Consider the following 16,898-nt stretch of genomic DNA (forward strand, 5'->3'; position numbering starts at 1 on the left):
ACTTTCCTCCCACGTCTCTAGGGCCCAGGAGTCCCGGCCCGCCTCCTCCTCCCCTCAAAGGGAGCGCTGTCTGGACCCCCACCCTCGACCCAGGAGGCTCCCCTTTTAGGGACCCAAGAATCTGACCCCACCCCAATCTCCTCAGGGGCCTAGAAGTAGATCTTATCCCTCAGGAACTCAGGTTGGGGGTTCCCATCTTTAGGAACCCAAGAGTTCAGTCCTGCCTCCTGCAACCTGGAGGCCCGTGCGTGGGGGATGTCGAGGGACCAACTCTAGCCCCGCCCATAGGACCTAGACGTCCGCCGCTAGCCCCACCCCTCCGGCCCAAGCCCCGCCCTCAGGGACCCGGGAGTCTGCGCCCCAGCCCCGCCCCTCCGGCCCCAGCCCCGCCCCCAGGGACCCGGAGTCTACACCCCCTCCCCGCCCCTCCGGCCCCAGCCCCGCCCTCAGGCGCACCTGTTTGAATAGCTGCAGGTGCACAGCCCGCTGGTGGAAGGCCTGCAGGGGCGCCCCGGGTTTCTGGGCCAAGAAGGCGTCTTCGCTGAATGTCACAGGCTGGCCCTGGAAGAAGGACCCGCGTCCCGAGCTCCCCGCTGTTCTCCTGGACCCTCATTCTACCATATTTCTATGTAGCAAACATTGATTGAGCTCCTGCTGTGTGCCTGATCTTGTGCAGTGCCCTCCTTGCACTCCTGGGCCGCGAGGAGGACTTGGGCTTTGACCCCGAGGGTGGTGGGAGCCCTGGAGGGCTGTGGGCAGAGGAGGGCGGAGCCCTGGCTCAGGGACTCCCAGGAGCCCTCTGCGGAGAGGACAGATGGTGGAGGGCGAAGGTGGGAGCCCGCGAGAGGAGACTCATGGGCGAGGCGAGCGCCTTGATCCAGGCAAGCAATAATGCGGACCAGACCAGGGCGGACAGAGGAGGACAAATGGGGAGATTCGAGACGTATTGTCAGGGCAGAGCTGACAGGAACATCAGATGCTCAAAGGATAGAATGCCCCAAAGTTTTTATAGAATAGCTGTGAGAAACTGGAGGGGAAGGTTAAGTCAGCAGACCGAAGTCCTGGCTTCAACAGTCACCGGCGGTGGGACCTCTCCAGGCCTCGGTTTCCTCATATGTAAGACGGGATCGTAAGAGTGTCCCTCTCATAATACTGTTGTGAGCATTCGATGAGATGATAGGAATAGTAAAACCTGGCATTTTTCGAGTGCTCACATGTGCCAGGCGCTGTCCAAGCATTCTGCACAGGCTTATTCACTGACTCATACCACTCTTTTGGGTGGGTGCCATGGGGATCCCATTTTACAGATGAGCGAATGGAGGCACAGGGTAAATACGCCGTAAAGCTTGGTGTCACTATTATTCTGAACCCTTCAGGGACCCACAAGGCGTCTCCCTCGGCGTCCCCACTGCTCACCGGGCTGCAGACGAGCGCATCGCGGTAGCCCCCAAACAGCAAGGCCTGGGCTTTGAGGAAGAGACGGGACACCCCTTCCCCGGGCGCCAGCGCGACCTTTCTTAGCCGCAGCCTCAGCAGGGACACCTGGAGGACAAGGGGGCGGCGATAAGCGGGCGGATGTGGGGCCTCCGCCTCCCGGACGCGGCAGGAGGGTGGAAGGGGGCGACACTGACCACGTCTGGGGGCAGCGCCTGCACGTCATCGAAGGGCGTCTCCAAAGTGTTGGAGTCCACGTTCATCATCACGACGTCCTCCAGGGCTTTCTCCCGCACTCTCTGCATGAGGTGGGGGGAGGGGGGGAGGAGGGACCGCCGCTCAGAATCGGAGCATCCCTGGCGGGGGAGGGTATCTGGGGATGCGGAGGGAGGGATCCCCGCCCGTCCCCGCGGTCCAGGTCCGCTCCCACTCACCTCGGCGAGACTGGCGTGTACTCCAATGAGGTAGGGCATGGGCGCGCTGCGGACCACCGAGGGGGCAGGTCATGCAGGCGCCACTCCCGGGTCTGCCACTCTCGCCACCCCAGGCCCTGCCCCTCCCCAGACCCCGCCCCTCACCAGCAGTAGTCCAGCAGGTGCGGCGGCAGCGTGGGTATCAGCACGTGCTCCCAGCGCATGGGGTACAGGAGGGCGCAGGATGCGTGGACGCACGAGGTCAACTGGAGACGACGGGTGGGGGGCCGTGGAGTCAGGGCCTGGACCCCCAGCTTCAAGGACCCTCTCTGGGATGATGGTTCTCCCGGCTCCATTTCGCATATCTCCAGTCTCCTGTCCCCTCCGCCCCCACCCTTTTCCCACCCTCTACTGGGTAAGAGGCGAAAACCCAGACTTCTTTAGGAATGTGGAGACCAAGAACTCAACAAACGAGGGTGCTTGGAGCGGGTGGAGCCGGGACTCAGCAAATCCTAGTCTCTCCTTTTAGGGGGCGGAGCTAATATGCAACCCTCCAATCGGTAGGCGTAGATCAACGACTCAGCCCACGGACTCCACCCCCAAAAGAGGTGGAGCTAGGATTGCGCCCGCCCTTGCCCCGCCCCTGGGGTGGAGCCACGAGTCAGCTCCACCGACCCCACCCTTAGGAGGCGGAGCTAGAATGCAGCTCCCTTGGTCCCGCCCCTAGGGGTGGAGCCAGCGTGTAAGTTCCACCCGCCCCCCAACACCCTGGTCCCCATCCTCCCCCAGGGTCAGAGCTGGAATTCTGCGCTCCTCGAGCTCACCCCGCAGAGGGGTGGGGCCAGGCTTGTCCTGGCCTGTAGTAGGGTGGAGTCTGGACTCAGCGCTCCCAAAGAGGAGGAGCCACAGCGCAGCCCGCTCTGATTCCCCGACTAGGGGCAGAGTCAGGTCCTTGCCCTCGGGTCGCGCCCGGTGGGCTTGGAGCTAGGAGTCACCCCTGTTGTCCCGCCCCGAGGGGCGTAGCCAGGCCTTGGCCCCTCCCTGGGCCCGGCTGGCCCCGCCTCACAGTGCTCAGCTTGCTGGAGGTGAGCAGGACCCTTCGTTCCGCCAGGAGCGCGGCGAACAGCCCCACGATGTTCTCGTCGGTCACCGCCACCACCAGCTCCGTCAGGTTCCTCTGAGGAGCAGAGAGGAGCGCTGGGAGCGGGGGACCACAGGATGCGACAGCCCCCTCCGGGTTTCGGGACCTCTCCCCGCCCCCAGATGTCCCCCTCCCAGGTGTCCACTCACGTTCTCAGGAATGGACGGCAGGCGGCCGGAGTCGGGGGCCACGAAGCAGGAAAGCTGGTGGGCGGATTGGCGGGGAGACCGATCTGTCAGGGGGTGGCCTCACCTGGGTGCCCCACCTTCCCAGGTCCCCAACTGCGCTCACCGGCTTGCTGTTCCCCGGGGCAGGGGGCGGGATGCCGTGCGCGCTGGAGATCGTCACCTCGCCTCCCTGGGGGAGAAGTGTAGCCGTGTGGGTCCTCAGGGCTGGGGTGCAGCCTCCCCATCTGCCTGAGGTTCGAAGCCCAGGCGCTGGGGACTACTCACCAGCTCCGGCCCCACCGAGGTCCCCGGCAGGGGCTGCTGCCGCAGATTTAGAAGAAGGTCCTCGGCCTCCGAGACCTGGGTGGGGGTGGGGTGTCTGAGCTCGAATATGGGTTGGGGATTCTGACGGCCTGGACTCAGGCTGGGTGGTCTGGGAGGAGCCGAGGGGCTCTGGCCAGGCCTGGGGATTCTGAGCCTGGCTGGGGGCTTGGTGGGGCGGGGGCGGGGACTCCCGCGGGAGCGGGAAGTGGGCTCAGCTCACTTGGTCCTGGGCCAGGAGGTCCCCCACTGTGTTCAGCAGCTTGTAGAACACCTCGAACCAAGGCAGGTGGCTGTGGAGAGAGGACACAGGTTCCAGGAAGTGCCCCTCGCCGAGGCCCTTCCGGCCCCTCCCCCCAGACCCCATATCCCACACCTGAGGATGCAGAGACAGCTGTGGGCGCCAGCCCGCAGGCGGCAGAAACCAAATCTGCGGGTGCCGGTCAGGTCCGTGAGGGCGAAGGTGAAATGCTGTACAGCGGGGCTGGGGGGCTCCCTGGAGGCAGGACAGGCTCTCAGAAACCTGGCAGGCCCTGCTCCTTGACCCCCACCCTACCCCTCAACAATGCTCCTAGTACTGTGTCCACTGGTCTGGGGCCTTGGGTGTAGAGGTCCCTAGTTGTTGGGGTCCTTGAGTGCCTGAGGCCCTGGATCTGTGAGTCCTAGGTACCTGAGTCGCTGGGTAAATTGGTCCCTGCATGTGTAGGTCGCTAGTTGTCGGGGCCCCCGAGTGTGAGCATCTGAGTCCCTGGGTGTCTGAGTCTCAGGGCCCCTAGGGTCCCTGGGTGTTTGAACCTGGGGCTCCCTGAGAGGTCTGAGTCCCTGGGTCCTTGGGTGTCCGCTTCCTTCCGTACCTTTCCACATCAAAAGGGAAGCAGAATTTAGGCACCATCTGCATAGCGTCCTGGGTGGAGAGAAGCACGCACTGCTTGGCCCCTCCCTGTCCGAGCCATGGAGGCCCCTCCCCCAAGGGGATCAAGGAGCCAGCCTGCGTACCTGGTCCCTGAAGTCGGGGGGGAACTGCCGCAGGATGGGGGGGTCTGCAGGGAGAGCAGGCCTTGACGTTCAGGGCCCCCGGCCCACCCTCCGTCTCCCCGCCCCCACCCGATGCCCCCAACTCACCTTCCTGCAGGGAGGCAGGACAGGCTGCTTCGAAGAACCAGTCAAACACAGCTGGGGGACCCCCTCTGTGGGACAGGAAAGGGCTCAGTGGGTCCAGGGACTCGCTTCTGGGTGTGCGGTTGTGTTTGTGTGGGGTCTGCATGTGTGTGTGATTGTGTGTGCGTGTGTGACTGGTGCAATTGTGTGTGCATGCCCCCTTGGGGTGGCGGCAGTGAGGGTGTAGCTGTGTTTGGCTGTGCATGCAATGCTGTTGAGTGTGTGTGCCCAACTGGGAGCAGGATTGAAGTGAGAGAGTGTGACGGTGTGTGTGTGTGCATGACTTGTGTGAGCATGCAGGTGTGTGTGTATCTGTGTGCATGACTTGTGTGAGCATGTGTGCGTGTGTGTGTACCTTGTATGAGCATGTGGGGCTGTGTGCGTGGCTGTGTGCATGACTTGTGTGAGCACGCAGCTGTGTGTGTGTTTGTCGTTCTCTCCCGTGTCTGCCCGAAGGGATGACACTGTCCAGTGTATGTGTCAGGCGGGACTGAGCCGGTGTGAGGGCGAATAACATCCACGCTTCCTTGCGTGGCTGCGAGTGTGACTGGCTTAATGCGAGCAGACCCCTTGGTCTTAAAGGCAAGAAGCCCTGCCCGTGCGTCTCTGGGTGGGAGACTTCACGGGGGCCCGGGGGTTGACCCTGAATTTCTCATCAGAGAACGGAGGGCGGCATGCCTGCTCCCTCCGTGAGCCTGGCAATCTCTGCCCTCCCCTGTTACCCCCTCCACCGACGGCACAGAGGATGCTGGGAGGCGGGCTCAGAGAGAGCGACAGTGAGACCTGGAGGGCCACAGAGGAAGAGGATGGGGTCTGACTGCTGATACACAGCCCCTGCCATGGGGACCCCCCGGCACTTTGTCCTCAAGCTGACACCAGTCCCACACAATCATGCATGCACACAGACACACGCAGTCCTCCCCCTACCCTGCTGACCCCCGGAAGCCATGCTCTCCATCACTCAGATACACCAAGAGGTGCATGCTGGGAGTTACAAGCTTAGTTACACAGAGCCAGAAAGAGAGAGAGAGAGAGAGAGAGAGAGAGAGAGAGGAGCGGCCGACAGTGGCCTGAGTATCCCTAAGTCCATCCTATAGGCCAGCTGGGAGTCCTGCCCCAGTTCCGGCCACCTGCCCTGTAGCCCTTGGTCCCTCCGGGGCCTGCCCCAGCCCCTTTCCCCTTGGCCCCAGCCCCGGCCTGGTCTGGGAAACGTGGTCCAGAAGATGGGGGAGGGGGCGGCTCTTACTCAGCTTCGGATCCCATGGTCCCTGCAGGCCCGGCCCGGCGGGTCCCTTTCCCCGGGGGTCCTGGGGGCCTGTGCTTGCTCGGGGCTGGGCCCTGAGCCGGCTCAGCTTCCTGTGTGGCTGAGAGAGGAAGTTTAACGGGTGACGTCCCCAGAGGGAGGCCCCCGCCCCCACCGCTGTGAGAGACCCAGGCATCCTGCCTCGGAGCCTTCCCCGGGATGGGTGGGCAATAGGTGATGCAGGCTCCAGGGCAGGCCCCCAGCCCTGTCCTGCCAGCCCGGGCCACCTCTGATGCACCCAAGGTTTCTCCTCTCTATGGCAGCCAAGGATTCAGATTTTGCCTGAAATGCTTCCTCTTCTCTCAACTTTACTTCTTTCCTTTGGTCCATCCTCACTGGCCATTCCCTGTAGGACCACCAGAGGGAGCCGGGCCTGAGAGTGGACACAGGGGAGCTCAGGAGGTGGACAGACAGCAGTCAGAACAGGGACACACAGACAACACACACACACACACACAGAGCCAGGAAGTGACGAACACAGACAGGCTAGAATAGTCACACACAGCAGACAGGCACAGAGACCTACTCTTGGACCTTGCAACAGACTGAATGTGTGTCCCCCCAAATTTATATGTTAAATCCTAATGCCCAAGGTGATGGGATTACGAGGTGGAGGCCTTTGGGAGATGATTAGATCTTGAAGGTGGCGCCCTCGTGTATGCGATTAGTGGCTTTATAACAGAGACCCCAGAGGGCTCCCTTGTCCCTCTACCTGTGAGGACGCAGCAAGAAGACACCATCTATGACCAGGAAGTGGGTCCTCACCAGACACAGAATCTGCCAGCGCCTTGATCTTGGCCTTCCAGACTCTAGGACTGTGAAAAGTAAATATACATTGTTTATGAACCACTCAGTCTCTGGTATTCTGCTGTCGCAGTCTAAATGGAGTAAGATGGGCATGGAGGCTGCAGAGACCTCTGAGGCCCGCTTCATGTCTGCAGTTCACTCCAATTCAGGACAAATACCCAATGGCAAACCCATTGGGTGGGGATAAAAGAATTCATGTCTCTGGTGGGTGACCTCAAAGCAGAATGCTCTCTGCACGTCGGTTGCTGTATCTGTAACATAGGTAGACATGGTGCCTGTTTCAGAGATGCCATAAAGGTTTGATGAGAGAATTCAAGGAAAATGTTTTTGAGAGCAGACCTGAATCAAGTTTTTTTTTTTTTTTAAGGAAGATTAGCCCTTAGTTAACATCTGCTGCCAATCCTCCTCTTTTTTGCTGAGGAAGACTGGCCCTGAGCTAACATCCATGCCCATCATCTTCCTCTGCTTTGTATGTGGAACGCCCGCCACAGCATGGCTTGATGAGCAGTGTGTAGGTCTGTGCCCGGGATCTGAACTGGTGAGCCCTGGGCCACCAAAGCAGAATACGTGAACCTCTATGCCAAGTGGGCCAGCCCCCTGAATCAAGTTTTTTATATGTTCTGTCTATTATTATGGGAGGCAGTTCAGCTAAGTGGTTAAGAGAATGATTTTGGTGTCAGAGACACCTGGGTTCAAGACCTGACTCAGTTCTTTAATGTCTGTGTGACCTTAGGCATCATTTGGTCTCTCTGTATTAGTAATTTATTGCCATGTAACAAGTTGTCCTGAAGTTAATGGCTTAAGAGAACACAAATATGTTGTCTGACAGTTTCTATGGGTCAGACTCTGGGCACCACACAGTTGGGTCCTCTGCTGAAGGGTCTCTCCGCTGTAATAAGGTGTCCGTTGGGCTGTGGTCTCGTCTGAAGTCTCGACTGGAGAAAGATGTGCTGCCAAGCTCACTCTGTGGCTGTTGGCAGGATTCAGTTAGTTGCGGGCTATTGGACTGAGGACCTCAGGTCCTTGCTGGCTGTTGGCCAAAGGCTGCCCTCCCTTCTTTGCCACGTGGACCTTCCAACACACTGCTTGCTTCACCAAAGTGAGCAAGGTGAGAAGGGAATAGAGACTTCATCCAGACAGAAGTCACAATCTTTTGGAACCCAGTCTTGGAAGTGTCAGCCCATCATCTTTGCCATATCCTGTTGGTCAGAAGCCATCGTTAGGTCCAGCCCACATTCAAGAGAGGGAATCTCAGAGGAACATGACTAAAGGAGATGGGGATCATTAGGGGTCATCTTAGAAGTCCCCTTCTAAACTCTCTAGGCCTCCATTTTCTCATTTTAAAATGAGAAAAACAAAACACCTCCTGGATGTCATGAAGCCTTGTTCATTCACTTGCTCATTTATTCAACAAATAATTACTGAGGGCCTGTGTTACATCAAGCTGTCCTACCCAGGTGGTGACCAAGGTAGACCAGATTCCTGTCCTCATGAAGCTTACATTCCGGTGGGGAAGGAAGGGAACAGATAAAAGAAACAAGTATACAAATGGATAAGATAATCTGAGTTAGCGATGGGTGCTATCAGCAAAATGAAACGAGATAGCTAATGGAGAGCGAGTGGGTGCTAATTCAGAGTTGCAGGAAAGGCTTCTCTGAGGAGCCGTTATTCAAACTGAAACCTGTAGATGAGAAGGGGCCAGCCATGCACGCATCTGCAGAAGGAAGCAGCAGGAACAGCATGTGCAAAGGCCCTGAGGTTGAATCGAGTTTGATATGGTCGAGCACAGAAAGAAGGCCACTGTAGTTTCAGCTTAATGGATGAGGGGGAGGATGACAGGGATGTAGTCAGCAAGGGGTGGAGACCAAGGTGGGAACTGGGTTTCAGTCTGAGTAAGATAGGAGTCGTGGGATGGTTTTGAGCAAAGGAAGGATAGATACTTATCTGCATGTAAAGGCTCCTTTCTGGCTGCTGTGGAAGGAGGACCCTGCACACTGCAGGGGGCAGGGGTGGCAGCAGAGAGCCCAGGGAAGCGATTGGAGGGGTTGTCCTCGTGAGCAATAATGGTGGCTTATACCAGAGTATAGACAGGTAGAAAGAAGAGATCAGATTTGGGATACGTTTTGGAGACAGAGCAACTGGACTCAGCAAAAGATACGAAGAGTGTGTTGGGTATAGGAAAGTAGGAGTCAAGGCTGAACTCCTTGGTTTGGGATTTGAGCAATGGGGTGGTGCCATTTATCAGGGGAAGGGGATGTTTTGGGGGCAGAATAGGGAGTTCTTGTGTGACCACGTTAGGTTGGAGATGATAAAGAGAGCCAAGTCCACTGCCTGGTCCGTTGTCTTTCTGCTCTCCCACCCAGCGCTGTGCTGGGCCTGCTGAGAGGACAGTTACTGTGGGATGGATGTCTTCCCCAGGCTTCTCCTTCCTCCTGGCTGCAGTGGGATCCACTGAGGGTGCTGGGACCCCAGTCTGGGTCTGGTGGTCTAGCCTAGAGTGTGGTGGAAACAGTCGATTGGCTCTGAGCATCTCTCCTCTCCGCCTTCTAGCCTTTCTGATTTGCCTTCCTTGTAGGGCAGAAGCTGGGAAATGGAAAAAAAAAAAACTACATCTCCCAGAATCCCTTGCAGCTCTGGTCCCGGATGGAGAATTGGTTCCACCAATCAGAAATGCTCCTGAGAGATCTGGAAGGTAGAAGTGAGGCAGAACCCTGTGTGTGTGTGTGTATCCTGCTGGATATTTAAGTAAATTTGTTTTATGTTCATTCTAGTAATTTCTGTTCGGCATTCCAGTGGACCTATCTCGGCTCTGTTGGTGTTGGGAGGTGTTCTTGAACTCCTTAGCTCTGGTAGCATCCTCCTGATTCTTCGCCTTTCTCACCGAGCAGGGGAAGCAGCTCCCTGGTGGCTCAGCTCCATGGCATTTTGACCTATTCCAGGGCTACTCAAAGTGTGGTCTCATAGGCAGCATCATCAGCATCACCCGAGAGCTTGTTAAAAATGCAAAGTCCAGGGCTGTCCCCATGGCGTGGTGGTTAAGTTCGGCGAACTCTCCTTTGGTGGCCCGGATTTGCAGGTTCGGATCCCAGGTGTGGACCTACACCACTCATCAGCCACACTGTGGTGGTGACCTACATACAAAGCAGAGGATGATTGGAACAGATGATAGCTCAGGGCTAATCTTCCTCAGCAAAAAAAAAAAAAAAAAAAAAATATATATATATATATATTTAAAAAAAGCAGAATCTTGGGCCCCACTCCCCACATCTACTGAATCAAAAACTCTAGGGTGGGACCCAGGAAGCTGTGTCCTGGGTGATTCTTTGCACACTAAAGTTTAAGAAGCACTGGCCTTCAGCCCACTCTCTCAGCCCCTGCAACGATAGTGTAAGTCCATCAATCCCTGTATTGAATCCTTTTCTGTTTAACATGCTTCAAATTGTCCCCACACTGAACTCTGGCCGACAGAGTTGAATCAGAGTTCTAGAATGAAACTGTCAGGGTTTGAACCCCAGCTCACCACTTGATAGCCATGGGACCGTGGGCAAGAGACTTTGTGTGGCAAATTGTGATTTCCAAGGATAGCCACAGCCTATCTCCCACCCCACATGCTCTTCTGGAGTCTTGCCTCTCTACCTTCAAGAGGCGGAGTCTATATCCCATTCCTGTGAACCTGGACAAGCCCTTGTGACCCCCTTGATCAGAAAGCCAGAGGACACTATGTGGCTTCTGGAGCTAGGTCAGAAAAATGCAATGCATTCCTCCTTGCTCTCCTGGGATATTTGTTGTTGGGGAACCTAGCTGCCAGGTCATGAGACTGTGGAGAGATACTGGTGCCCTCCTTCCACCTGCCCCCGCTGAGCCCCCAGCCGATAGTTGGCATCAACTTGGCAGCCACGTGAGTGAATCCCCTTGAAAATAGATCCCTCAGCCTCCAGATGAGGTTCTCCAGCTGATGCCACGGGAAGCAGAGACAAGCTGCTCTGCTGAGGCCCTGACCGAGTTGTAGCTTTGGCAGCAAAATAAATAACGGTGGTTGGTTTAAGCCCCTTGACTTTTGGGGATACTTTGTCACGCAGCGAAAACTAACTGATACACTTTGTCTCTCTAAACCTTCATTGAAAGGAGATAAAAGCTCAGAGCTCACGGGGTCGGTGTGAGGTCTCATGAGATGAAGCATGCACCAGGCCATCGAAACGCTCCCTATGTGTTAGTGACTGTTATTCTGCTCCTCGGCTGCTGGCCCAGGCTGCCATCTCCCAGCATCCTTCCTTAGACATTCGCCCCTCCTGCTTTGCATACTTGCAAGATGCCCCATAGAGAATGGTAGCAGCTTCGTCGCCAAGCACCCACTCCATGCCAGGCTGCGTGCCCACGAGTTTTCCAGAATCCTCACAAACATCCCGGAGGTGGGTGTGTGGGGATCATGAATGATCCCCTGTGACCCCATTCTCCTGGTGAGAAAATCGAGGCTCCAAGAGGGCAAGTGGCTTACTCAGCACCAGAGAGCTGGCCTGGCCTGTCTGACTCTGAAATCTCTGCCCCGCTTCCCCCCAACCCCCAGATTAGATGTCCCTTCAGTGTCCACCTCCATCCGTAGGGGGCAGCTCTCACTTGCCAGCCCTCCCACGGGGGGATGAAAAATGCACTCCACGGAAACACAGCAGGACAACAGTTAATTTCTTTATTGAAGGTGAGATGGGGGGGAAGAGAGAGGGTCGGGTCGGGGGTACGGCCTCTCCTGCCCACATGCTCCAGGGTTTCTCTTTCTCCCAGCTGCAACCTTCCACCAGCCCTGGAAAGCCAAGGCCGGTGGGAGCTCAGGGGCGTGGGTTCAGGGAGGAAACAGGGGGTTCAAACAAGCCAGGGAGAAGGTGGGGTCAGAGGGGAGGTGGAGCCCAGGGGTCAAAGGGGAGGCAAGGCTGGAGGCGAAGGGAGGCTCAGAGGGAGGGGTCAAAAGTAAACTAGGTCTTCTAAGCCTGCGGGTGCCATGGGGTTTGTGGGGCAGGTCAAAGGTGATGGGGAGGTCAGGGGTGAGGGACAGTTCATGGAGTTAAAGGCGGGGTTTGCGGGGTCAGAGGTGAAGCAGGGTTCACGGGGACGTGGAAGTTGGAACAGCTCAAGGGGGCTGGAGAGAAAGTGGGGCTCAAGGGTGAAAGGTCGGTCAAGGTCGGAGGAGAAGTGAAGGTCATAGGGTCAGAGGGGAAGTGGGGTTCACGGGGTGGGAGGGGGGCTCTGGGGGGTCAGAGGTCGGCAGCCTAGCAGGGGGGCGGACACGAAATGAACCGGAGGGCCCTAGGCCACCTCCTCCTCGGCCTCCTCCTCGAACTCGCCCTCCTCGGCCGTGGCGTCCTGGTACTGCTGGTACTCGGACACCAGGTCGTTCATGTTGCTCTCGGCCTCGGTGAACTCCATCTCGTCCATGCCCTCGCCCGTGTACCAGTGCAGGAAGGCCTTGCGCCGGAACATGGCCGTGAACTGCTCCGAGATGCGCTTGAACAGCTCCTGGATGGCCGTGCTGTTGCCGATGAAGGTGGCGGCCATCTTCAGGCCGCGGGGCGGGATGTCGCACACGGCCGTCTTCACGTTGTTGGGGATCCACTCCACGAAGTAGCTGCTGTTCTTGCTCTGCACGCTCAGCATCTGCTCGTCCACCTCCTTCATGGACATGCGGCCCCTGAACACCGCGGCCACCGTCAGGTAGCGGCCGTGCCGGGGGTCGCAGGCGGCCATCATGTTCTTGGCATCGAACATCTGCTGGGTGAGCTCGGGCACCGTCAGAGCCCGGTACTGCTGGCTGCCCCGGCTGGTCAGCGGGGCGAAGCCGGGCATGAAGAAGTGCAGGCGAGGGAAGGGCACCATGTTCACGGCCAGCTTGCGCAGGTCGGCGTTCAGCTGGCCCGGGAAGCGCAGGCAGGTGGTGACCCCGCTCATGGTGGCCGACACCAGGTGATTGAGGTCCCCGTAAGTGGGGGTGGTGAGTTTCAGGGTGCGGAAGCAGATGTCGTACAGGGCCTCGTTGTCGATGCAGTAGGTCTCATCGGTGTTCTCCACCAGCTGGTGCACGGACAGGGTGGCGTTGTAGGGCTCCACCACCGTGTCCGACACCTTGGGCGAGGGCACCACGCTGAAGGTGTTCATGATCCTGTCCGGGAACTCCTCCCGGATCTTGCTGATGAGCAGCGTGCCCATGCCCGAGCCTGTGCCCCCGCCCAGCGAGTGGGTCAGCTGGAAGCCCTGGAGGCAGTCACAGCTCTCCGCCTCCTTCCGGACCACGTCGAGGACGGCATCCACCAGCTCCGCGCCCTCTGTGTAGTGGCCCTTGGCCCAGTTGTTGCCGGCTCCGGACTGGCCTGGAGGGGGAAGGCGAGGGGACGGGCGGGCAGTTATGGGGAGAGTCCGCCCTCAACGGCACCCACAGCCATCCTAGGAGTGGCATAAGGTAACTGTTCTCTCTGCTTCCATCCTTGCCCCGCTTCGCCCAGCAGCCAGAAGGGTCCTAAATCGAATCATGTCCCGCCTTAGCTCAAAATCACCCCAGGACTCCCATCTTCCAGCACAAGCCCACCAGGCCCTGCCCTCTCTCCTCCCTCTTGCCCCCTCAGTCCCTCTGCTCCAGCTACACAGGCCTCCGCGCTGTTCCTCCAGCATACCAGACATGGTCCTGCCCCAGGGCCTTTGCACAGGCTGTTCTCTTAGCCTGGAATGCTCTTCCCCCAGAGACCCACACGGCCCCTCTCTTATCTCCCTCAGGACTTTGTCCGCCTCAGCGAGGCCTTCTCTGATCACCCTACACACAACGGCACCCCCTCCCGTTTCTTATTCCTCTTCCTTGCTTTATTTTTCTCCTTTGCCCCGACGAACCTGTGTCGTCTTACTAATCATGATTATTGTCTGTAATCGCGCAGGGGAGCACAAGCTCCAGGAAGACAAGGATGAGCGTGAGAACATTGGCTGGTATTTTTGTGAACAGGTAACATTTCTTCTCGCCCCTTCGTCTGCCTCCACTCTGGTCAGGCTCCATCGTCCCTCACCTGGACTGGCCCCTACCATGGTCTGTCCTCCCTGCAGCCCCCACCAGAGGGCGCCCGGGAGCCCTGGGTCGGCGGCCCTCCTCTGCCCACAGCCCTCCAGGCTCCCCCTCCCGTGGTGGGGAGAAGCGAGTCCTCCCTGTAGCCCCCCCAGGCCCGGCATGACCTGCCCCGTCCCCTCCCTGCCCTCCCTCCTCCCTTGGTCCCCCTCACTCCCTCTGCTCCAGCCACACGGGCCTCCTGGCTGTTCCTCCAACATGCCAGGCCCGGTCTGGCCCCAGGCCATTTTCACTGGCTGTTCCCTCTGCCTGGAATGCTCTCCCCCCAGGTACTCACATGGCTGACTCTTCCTTCAGGTCTCTGTTTAACGTCATCTCCTCAGAGAGAACAGTTTGAACCAGGTGGTCTGGCTCCTGAGTCAGCACTTTCATCACCACCCACCCCAGCCCTGCCTCCCAGAGGCCCAACTGGGGTCACCCATGGTCACCCTAGGAGCCCTCACATCCTTTGGCCAACCTCATTTAGTCTTTCCACATCCATTTCTTGAGCACCTATTGTGCACCATATGCACACAGCAGCGTCATTATCTTGCTGAATCTTTGCAGAGACCAGAGACGGGAAGTCACTTGTCCAAGGTCACACAGCTTGTCCCAGCAAACTCTAGACTCCAGACTCTAAACTACCGTGCTCCAAGGAGGAGAGGTGCTGGGGTGCTGGGGGAGGGTGGAGCCTGGGGCCTGAGGCCAAGTCGGGGAGTGCAGCCAGCCTGACCTAGCAGGCCCAGAAAGGGTTTCCTAGAAGGACGTTCATAGAGTGTGCGTGCCCCTTGAATCTGAGTGCTGCAAATGTGCTCATTGTCTTCGCATAGGCTGTTCCCTCTGTCTTGCACACTTTCTTCCCTTTAATGTCCCCTGGTCAGCCCACGTCCTACTCATCTTCAGGGCTGCAGACATTGATAATGATAAGGATAATAAAAACGACAACCAATGCTCATTTACCTTTTCCCCTGGGCTAGGCCCAATTCTAAGTTCTTCACGCGTATTAACAGGTTTAAGCTGTGCAATCCTGACAAGAGTAGGCCTTTTTGTAATTTTTGTTTTAAAGGTGAGGAAACTGAGGCACACAGCGATTGAGGAGGCCACCCAAAGTCACCGAGCTCACTCAATGGCTGAGTCTTACTTATGTCTCTTCGCATCTCATCTCCCTCCACCGGGCTGTCAGCTGCAGGAGGACAGACGGCTTTGTCCAGGTCGTTCTCGGCTGTATCCCCAGGAGATACAGTAGGCATGGTATACAGGAGGTGCTCAGTAAGTGTCGAAGGCATAAACGGGCAGAGGTGGCATTTGCATCCGGGCAGTCTGGCTCCTGTCCATACTGTTTTATTTTATTTTAATTTTGTTGAGGAAGATTAGCCCTGAGCTAACATCTGCTGCCAATCCTCCTCTTTTTGCTGAGGAAGACTGGCTCTGAGCTAACATCCGTGCCCATCTCCCTCTACTTTATATGTGGGATGCCTGCCACAGCACGGCTTGCCAAGCGGTGCCATGTCCACACCCAGGATCCGAACTGCCGAACCCCGGGCCACCAAAGGGGAACGTGCGCACTTGACCACTGCACCACCAGGACGGCCCTTGTCCTACTGTTAAATAAAATGCCATCTCCTCCAGGAAGCCTTCCCCCCCCATCAGATGTCTCCCCTGGGCTCCCACAGCGGCCTGTGTGTGTGTGCCCCCCATCACAGCCCTGACTGCCCGTCCCGCCTCCCGCACTGGGCCCCCGCGGTCGCTGTCATCTCGGATGCTGGGGGTAGAGAACTTTCATCAAGCATTCGGAGGTGAAAGGAACGAGGGCCCACCCATGCCTGTGCTCCACGCTGATGACTCACCGAAAACAAAGTTGTCAGGCCGAAAGATCTGGCCGAAGGGGCCGGAGCGGACGGAGTCCATGGTGCCCGGCTCCAGGTCCACCAGCACGGCTCTGGGCACGTAATTTCCTCCTGCAGGGAAGCAGATGGCGGCAGCTGGGGCGAGCGCCAGGAACCAGCATCCCGTCCCCTCCCAGCCCCGCAGATGCCCCTGTGTCTTACCTGTGGCCTCATTGTAGTACACGTTGATCCTCTCCAGCTGCAGGTCACTGTCCCCGTGGTAAGTGCCGGTGGGGTCGATGCCATGCTCATCACTGATCACCTCCCAAAACTAGACAGGGTGGTGGTGGTAAGGATGGAGAGACGGGGACCGCCACCGTCAGGCCTGCCCCTGCCTCCCTGGGCCCGGGACCCCCAGCCACCTCCCTAGCTGCCACCTGCCCCCCAGCAAGGTGAATGGGGGACTTAGAGGCAAGGGGTGGAGGCGGGAGACAAGGATGAGGCAGCAAGAAGGGAGAGGTGGGGGCGGGGTGGAGCAGAGTCACCACCCCAGCCAAGTGGGCTGGTGTCAGCGCGCCCTGACTGCAGCCGCGGGGAGGGGCGCGGTCTCTTTGTGCGTGTGCAGGGGACAGAGGGCCAGCTGTGAAGCCAGCTGCGGCCAGCGGACAGGAGCCTGGGCCCCACCCCCATCGGCCTCTTTGTTCCCAGTCTGGCCTTCCCCCCGCGCCCCTCCCCCACCGTCCCCGGGGTGCTAGCCTCCTGGGGACCCCGTCCCCCAAAAGGCCCAAGGTGGGGGAGCTCTGCGGGGCTCGAGGGCTCCGCTCTGCTCTCCTCCGTCGTCTCCCCGGGCCCGTCCCCCGCGCACCTTAGCTCCGATCTGATTGCCGCACTGGCCGGCCTGCAGGTGCACGATCTCCCGCATGGCGGTGGCGCTGGTGGGGGACGCGTAGGCGGGGATGCGGATGCTGGGGCTGCGGCGGCGGGGCTGGTGGTGGACGCGGCGGCGGCGGCGGCGGCGGAGAAGCACGGTCCCTGCGCCCCGGGGCCGCCTCTATATGAGCGGGCGGGGCCCGCGTCACGGCCGGTCGCCGGCCCGCTCCGCCCCCTGGTCCCGCCCCCGGACGGAGGCGGCGGGGGCGGGGGGTGGAGGGACCTCCCTCCCCAGCAGCCTGGAGACCCCCGGGGTCGCAGGCTGGGGCTTGCTGGTGTCCCATGCGCCCCCAACCCGGGCCGTGGGGGTGAGCCCCCTCAGGCGCCGT

The 16,898-nt window shown here is 58.8% G+C and overlaps 2 protein-coding genes across 9 annotated transcripts in view; both read right to left on the bottom strand.

Annotated features, from left to right (window-relative positions):
- The window catches only part of DENND1C (DENN domain containing 1C), a 9,192-nt gene extending 3,104 nt beyond the window's left edge, over window positions 1-6,088 (bottom strand). For 3 of the 7 annotated variants that reach the window (XM_070491823.1, XM_044753141.2, XM_070491825.1), the window contains exons 1-15: window positions 5,881-6,088; window positions 4,599-4,663; window positions 4,473-4,516; window positions 4,272-4,380; window positions 3,851-3,972; window positions 3,700-3,769; window positions 3,441-3,515; window positions 3,280-3,345; window positions 3,138-3,191; window positions 2,914-3,024; window positions 2,013-2,113; window positions 1,869-1,914; window positions 1,632-1,733; window positions 1,417-1,542; window positions 457-561 (exon numbers count right to left, since the gene is read on the bottom strand). In XM_070491823.1, the coding sequence (XP_070347924.1) occupies window positions 457-561; window positions 1,417-1,542; window positions 1,632-1,733; window positions 1,869-1,914; window positions 2,013-2,113; window positions 2,914-3,024; window positions 3,138-3,191; window positions 3,280-3,345; window positions 3,441-3,515; window positions 3,700-3,769; window positions 3,851-3,972; window positions 4,272-4,380; window positions 4,473-4,516; window positions 4,599-4,663; window positions 5,881-6,073 (1,389 nt within the window). In that variant the 5' untranslated portion in view covers window positions 6,074-6,088. The remainder of the gene's footprint in view (window positions 1-456; window positions 562-1,416; window positions 1,543-1,631; window positions 1,734-1,868; window positions 1,915-2,012; window positions 2,114-2,913; window positions 3,025-3,137; window positions 3,192-3,279; window positions 3,346-3,440; window positions 3,516-3,699; window positions 3,770-3,850; window positions 3,973-4,271; window positions 4,381-4,472; window positions 4,517-4,598; window positions 4,664-5,880) is intronic. The other 4 variants (XM_070491826.1, XM_014843628.3, XM_044753142.2 and 1 more) reach the window with 3 other exon arrangements.
- A 5,326-nt stretch (window positions 6,089-11,414) lies between these two features.
- TUBB4A (tubulin beta 4A class IVa) lies at window positions 11,415-16,729 on the bottom strand. 2 transcript variants are annotated; one of them, XR_011496114.1, is made up of 5 exons: window positions 16,505-16,691; window positions 15,862-15,970; window positions 15,661-15,771; window positions 11,815-13,097; window positions 11,415-11,480 (listed from the first exon to the last, which is right to left on the bottom strand). XR_011496114.1 is itself a non-coding variant. In XM_014843636.3 (4 exons), exons 1-4 carry the CDS (start codon window positions 16,559-16,561, stop codon window positions 12,040-12,042), a joined length of 1,335 nt encoding a protein of 444 aa, XP_014699122.1. In that variant the 5' UTR covers window positions 16,562-16,729; the 3' UTR covers window positions 11,415-12,039. The 2 variants fall into 2 exon arrangements, 1 of the variants encoding a protein (XP_014699122.1); XM_014843636.3 differs by having other exon boundaries at window positions 11,415-13,097; window positions 16,505-16,729.
- Window positions 16,730-16,898: the final 169 nt, after the last annotated feature.

Source organism: Equus asinus, chromosome 20, assembly GCF_041296235.1.
Source record: "Equus asinus isolate D_3611 breed Donkey chromosome 20, EquAss-T2T_v2, whole genome shotgun sequence".
NCBI lineage: Eukaryota > Metazoa > Chordata > Mammalia > Perissodactyla > Equidae > Equus > Equus asinus.